The 6767-nt window shown below is 44.6% G+C and overlaps 1 protein-coding gene across 1 annotated transcript in view; it reads right to left on the bottom strand.

Annotated features, from left to right (window-relative positions):
• LOC141072493 (uncharacterized) overlaps window positions 1-6435 on the bottom strand; it is a 28988-nt gene extending 22553 nt beyond the window's left edge. The window contains exons 1-3 of the mRNA XM_073559767.1: window positions 6054-6435; window positions 5873-5970; window positions 5090-5180 (exon numbers count right to left, since the gene is read on the bottom strand). Coding sequence (XP_073415868.1) covers window positions 5090-5180; window positions 5873-5970; window positions 6054-6186 — 322 coding nt within the window. The 5' untranslated portion in view covers window positions 6187-6435. The remainder of the gene's footprint in view (window positions 1-5089; window positions 5181-5872; window positions 5971-6053) is intronic.
• Between the last annotated feature and the right edge of the window lie 332 nt (window positions 6436-6767).

Genomic DNA, 6767 nt, shown 5'->3' with positions numbered 1-6767 from the left:
TAGAGAAAGATAGATAGATATATAGATATAGAGATAGAAAGATATAGAGATAGAGCGATAGATAAATATACAGAGAGATAGATATAGAGATAGATAGATATATAGATAGATAGCTATAGAGAGATATAGAGATAGAGCGATAGATAGCGAGAGATATAGATATAGAGATAGATAGATACAGAGAAAAGATATAGAGATAGATAACGGATAGATAAATAGATAGATAGGTATAGAGATAGATAGATATAGATATTAGATAGAGATATATATAGATAAAGATAGATAGATATAGATGGTAGCTAGATAGATAATAAATATAGAGATAATAGATATAGAGATAGATAGAGTAAGATAGATAGATATAGAGATAGATAGATAGATAGATAGATAGATAGATATAGAGATAGATAGATAGATAGACATAATAGAAAGATATAGAGAGAGATAGATAGATAGATAGATAGATAGATAGATAGATAGATAGATAGATGTAGAGATAGAAAGATAGATATAAAGATAGAGCGATAGATAGATAGATATAGATAATAGATAGAGATAGATAGATATAGATAATAGATAGAGATAGAAAGATAGATATAAGAGAGATAGAGAGAGAGATATATAGAGAGAGAGATAGATAGATAGATAGAGACAGATAGAGAGAGTGAGAGAGATATAAAAAAACAAAACAAAACACAATACTCACCTCTCCTCCTGCTCCCACGCTGATCCCGGCCTCAGTGTCAGGAGCTGCCCCCTCTGCCAGACACACAGCGGATGCGCGGTGTAGTGACGTCATCGCGCACTGGTTGTGAGTCAGGAGCAGAGAGGACTGAGGGCGGCGCCGGCCCTGATGCAGAGCAGCTTACTGGGCTGGGGGCGGGGCCTCTGGGGGTGGAGACCTGAAATGATATGCTTCGCAGTGAATATTCATTTCTCTTTAGCAGCGGGGACAGGGGCTCCTGCCTCCTGACACCCGCTGCTGCTCCGCTGGCAGGGGCCCCCATAGCAGCTGCATGGTGTGCGACACACCACTGGCTGGGGGCCCCTGGAGCAGCGGGGACCCTAGGCACCTGCTGGCCCTGTATGCCAGCAGGTGCCAGGGCACACCAGATGCCAGGGCCCACCGGAGAATCCTCCGGCTCCCCGGTGGGCCAGTCCGACGCTGACTACAATGGACCTGTAATAAGTGTCCGGTACATGGGACCCTGGCTGGTTATCTAGGTGATACAGATTCTCCATTAAATGTCACCTGCTTAACCCAGCAGGAAGTACGGCGGCGTCTAAACATCACTAAAATGTACAAGTCCCCGGGCCCGGATGGGATACACCCCCGAGTACTGCAGGAATTAAGCACAGTCATAGATAGACCACTATTCCTAATCTTTACAGATTCCATAATGACAGGGCCTGTACCACAGGACTGGCGTATAGCAAATGTGGGGCCAATATTCAAAAAGGGGACAAAAACCGAACTAGGGGCCGTTTATATAATCTGCTTTATACTGACAGTGTGTATTAGGGATTTTCTATTCTATTGTGAATATTGTGGCTTTATTTACTGTAATACATTTTTCATATATTTTCCACACGTGCTCCAGTTTGATCCAGCTGCACATTAATCCAGTTATTATAATTCAATAACAATTATTTTAATATTATCATTATTATGTTTTTCCTGTAGTTTATTACAATCCTCCTTGAAATTACTATATTTTTTGGACTAAAACACACACCTAAGGTTTTATTGGAAATTAGGAAAAAAAATTGAAGCAAAAAATGTGGTCAATTCTGTATTTAATATCCCCTATCCTGGTATATATGGCCCCCTCATCCCCAACCTGATACACATGGCACCTAGTAAGCATGGTCCCATCCCTATCCTAGTAAGCATGGTCCCATCCCTATCCTAGTAAGCATGGTCCCATCCCTATCCTAGTATGCATGGCACCTCATTCCTATCCTCTTATGTATGGCCCCATCCCTATCTGGGTATGCAGGGTCCCCATTTCGTCCTGGTATGCAGGGCACCGTCTCATCCTGGTATGCAGGGCACCGTCTCATCCTGGTATGTAGGGCCCCCATCTCGTCCTGGTATGCAGGGCCCCATCTCGTCCTGGTACGCAGGGCCCCAACTCATTATGGTATACAGGGACTCATCCTTATAAGTGGCCCCCACCCCCATTCCTATCCTGGTATACATGACTCCATCAGAAAACAATAGCTATATGCTTTATGCTTGTAAGCAGCACTGAGAACAGTGAGTATTCATGAATATTCATTTCTCTTAAGTAGCGGCACACATGACCACCGGTAGCAGCAGGAAGCCGGTGGCTGACACTGCGCGCTACTGAAGAGCAAAGAATACTCACTGCCCTTTGAGTACATAGTCCTGGCAGCTGTGCTCTGTTTGTGAGCAGCACATGACGCCCCTGCCATGCGCTGCTTACAAGCATATAGCAGTTGCTGGCACCGGAGCAGGACGCTGCGAGGGAGCACGGGGTAAGTAAGTGTAATGGTTTGCTTTTTTAATGTTTTCTGAAGGGGCCATGCATACCAGGATAGGGATGTGGATGGGGGTGTGGGCCAATTATAAGGATGGGGCCCTGCATACCAGGACCGGAGTTGGGGGCTAATCATATCAAGATACTATTATTAAAGAGAAATGAATATTCATTGCCCTCCAAACCCATAGGCGTAGAATGCAGTGAATATTAATTTCTCTTTAGCAACGGGAACAGGAGTTAGCCGCAGCCACCGGCTCCAGCCTCATGTGACCCGCTGCTCCGCCGATGCCGTTCGCCCACCTCCCCTCTACAGCCGGAGCCGGTACATCCGGACTATAAGACACCCCCCCATTTTCCTCCACATTTTTGAAGGAAAACAGTGCGTCTTATAGTCCAAAAAAATACAGTAGTTTTAATACAAATTGAAAAGTCAGGATAAAGGGAAACTGCCGTTATTGTACAGAAATTCACACTTGGCCTCACTGCACATTTAGGGTACGTGCAGACGTTGCAGTTTTTGATGCATTTCTGCAGCGTTTTTGAATGCGCAGAATTGCATCAAATCCAAAAACACTGTGCACATGCTGCGAAAAAAAACGCACGGATTTGCAGCGTTTTATTTTCTGCAGCATGTCAATTCTTTATGCAGATCTGCAGTGTTTCTGCACCCATTGACTTGCATTGAGTCAGGCATTTCCGCAGCAAAACCGCAGGTCTAAAAAAGATCTGCAGTATTGCTGCGGATGAAACGCTGCTGATCGGGAACAGGGAAGTGTGTGGGCGGTGACTGTGTGCGTGTCTGCCGGGGGTGTGCGGGGGGTCTGCATGTGTGTGTGCATGCAGGCATCGTCCGATGGGACTACAAGTCCCATCGGTCGATGCCTGCAACAGTGACAGTGAGTGAAACATTAGCCAATGATGGGACAGTAGTAGTCCCATCATCCGGCTAATGTGTTGAATGTAAAAAAAAAAACAAAAAAAACACACATATACAGTTCATACTCCCCATCTACACCTAATCCCCGAAGCCCTCGCTCACCTGAAAAAATATTAAAATAATAAACACTATACTCCCTGTGTGCAACGTAATCCAATTAATATGATTATCCCACGATGATCTCCCGTGGAGAGCTGCCACATCAGCTGATGCGACTGCTCTCCAGGGGATCCAGTGATACAATGACAGAGATAATCCTCTGTATTGTATCACTTCGCCGCCGACAGGTCACTGGAGTTCACCTGTCAATTTGCGGCACTACAGCGTGAGAATTTTCTCACGCTGTAGTGCCGTAAAATGCAAGGCTTATCTCCAATGACACACTGCTGGAGGGCTTTCGCCTGTCAGTGTGTCATCAGAGGCCTATAGAGCGGTCATATCTGCTGATGTGACAGCTCTATAGGGGAGATCGTCGTGGGATATTCGTTATTAATGGGATTACATGGGACAGGGAGTATATTGTTGGTTTGTTTTTTTATTTTTTTGCAGGTGATCGATGGCTTTGAATGGATTTAGGCGTACAATAAAAATTATGAAAAACTGTCATGTTTTATTTCATTAAAATACTTTAATCTTATGTGTGTTTTTTAACCCTTTCTTACTATAAGATCAATAATGGTTAGGCGTTTTATTGGATGGATGGATCTATCTATAATGGATAGGCGTCTTATTGGATGGATCCATCTATCCATCATATATCCATCCATGGATGGATCCATCCATCTATCCATCATAGATACATCCATCTATCCATCATAAATCCATCCATGGATCCATAGTTGGATCCATCCATAGATATGGATATATCAGTCTATCTATAGATATATCCATCTATCCCATATTTATCTGTGTGTGTAATGGAGTGTGGGTTGGACAAATGTAAAAGAGGAGGTTGGACCAGAAATGACATCACAAATCTTTTTTTTTTTTTTTTGTTAATTAACATATCTTTATTTAGCTTACAAAAACGCATACAAATCCACATAAAAAACGTGCGGATTTTTACCTGCGTTTTCTGGCAACAGATGCAGATTCTGTGCAAAAAATTCTGCAGGTAAATCTGCAACGTGTGCACATACCCTTGGAGTTGTCGCTCATAAAAGCAAAGTTTGACCAGAAAGACTTGTAAGGACCTGGTCTTTTAGGGACCATGAGACATTCAGCAGCACAGAAGGGAGAGAAGATTCATCCGATAAGATCTCAGGGATCTAGGAAGCCAACAGCATCATTACCCTCCGCTTTCTCTTACAGGCCCAGCACAAGATTTTTCTTCAAGTGATTTTCTATCTTGTCAGCACATTCTACGTACGCTGTCATTTGGCTTTATAGTTACAGATCTGGGCAGGTAACGGTCAGCGTCTCCTAATACCAGGGGGTAGGTGGATCCTCCAGGTTATAAGTTCTATAGAAAAGGGCTTTCAATGCCCAAAGTCATTTGAACAGTTTTGGGTGGAGGAGAATGTTGTGGTCTAGAGGCAAAATGGTGATCATGGTAATACGGCCGGACTACACCACCGATAAAGCAGCCACAGCCGGTGACTGAGAGGAATCTGTGACTTCTCTGCATTCAGTGGTTACTACTCACCTGGGTAGTCATATGTGGGAATCTCCTCTTTACACCACTCATCACCCCTCACATATGTCTCTGTAGTATTAATATGGGTCAGATCTTCACCCTGAAACAAATATTGTAAAAGTCACCGACAGATGGAGAAGTCCCATCTATGATCAGCTCTAATCCTGTCATCTCCACCGTTCTCATCACACAAGTATAAAACATATACCGTATATACTCGAATATAAGCCGAGATTTTCAGCCCATTTTTTGGGACTGAAAGTCCCCTCTCGGCTTATATTCGAGTCATATACGCCAGGGGGTCGGAGGGGTGCCAGGTCATACTTACCCGTCCTGGCGCCGTCTCTGCAGCCCCCTGCTTGTCCCACAGACTCCCTTCCTTCCTTCGGCGGTCACATAGTACCGCTCATTAAACTCATGAATATGCGCATATTCATGAGTGGAATGAGCGGTACCATGTGACCGCTGAAGGCAGGAAGGGAGACAGTGGGAGAACAGAGCTGCAGAGACGGCGCCAGGACGGGTAAAGTATAGGCTATATTCAACTGTCCCCTCACTCCATCGCTGCTGTCTGATGTGTCCTCTGTCAGTGACATTCAGATAGCAGAGGGCGCGGTGACGTGGTTAGTGTGCGTCGTGCCCTCTTCTGCCTGAACGTCACAGACAGATGACGTGGCAGATAGCCATGAGTATATACAGTAATACTGGTGGATAAAACAAGACTGAGCACAAGACCTTCACAGCCGTCTACACATCATAGGGGAGATCTCCTGACACCTTCTCTCCATCTACCTGATGATCCTGAGGAACATTGGGATCTTCTTGGTTACAGTCCTGTGGAAGAAGAGGACGGGGACATCTCTCTGGTGTTGTCCTCTTACTGGATAGATCTGGAGGAAACACATACAGGGACTGAATTCATTCTCTACATACAGATAATTATAGGCCATGTGTATTTATTCCTGTCTATTACCTGGAGATGTGAGGGGCTCGGGAACCTCCATTATGACATTCTTGTACAGATCTTTGTGTGCTTCTAAATACTCCCACTCCTCCATAGAGAGATAAACAGCGACACCCTGACACCTTATAGGAACCTGACACATACAATGATACCGTCATCCCCCGATCCCTTCATAGTGTTACTGTATAATGTCCCAGCATTCCCAGCAGTGTCAACTCTCCAGTCAGCAGCTCAATCATCTTGTAGATGAGTTCTAGGATCTTCTGGTCATTGATGTCCTCATGGATCAGGGGGTGAGGTGGAGGCCCCGTGATTGGGCTCAGGGGTCTTCCCCATCCCTCAGACACAGGGTCCTGACAGCGATCACTAGAGGTCTTCTTCACCACTGTGTAATCCTGGTTATGGAGAGACACATTAATAAATCTCACTACAGACATTTCCAGAGTCCTCACCTCTCCAGTTCTGTCCATCTGTTATTCCCATAGATAAGAATGATGTAATGTGACGACATCAGAATCTCTCACCTCTCCAGTGAGACGGAAGAGGACCTCTAGGGTGAGGTGTAACATCCTCTCCGCCATCTTGTCTCTGTCCATATCCATCTTTGATGGGTAAATCAGGAAAATTCTCTTCTGTAGAAGATCTTCACTGAGAGGATCCGATATTGCAGAGACCTGAATGAGAAGAAGATGATCCGATGTAACATCATAAGAATCCTGTGTA

The sequence above is a fragment of the Dendrobates tinctorius genome, unplaced genomic scaffold, assembly GCF_039654945.1.
Source record: "Dendrobates tinctorius isolate UK_male_01 unplaced genomic scaffold, ASM3965494v1 ptg000274l, whole genome shotgun sequence".
NCBI classification, from domain to species: Eukaryota; Metazoa; Chordata; class Amphibia; order Anura; family Dendrobatidae; genus Dendrobates; species Dendrobates tinctorius.
Note: the sequence above shows the minus strand (reverse complement) of the source record. Positions and strands in the feature narration are given on the sequence as shown.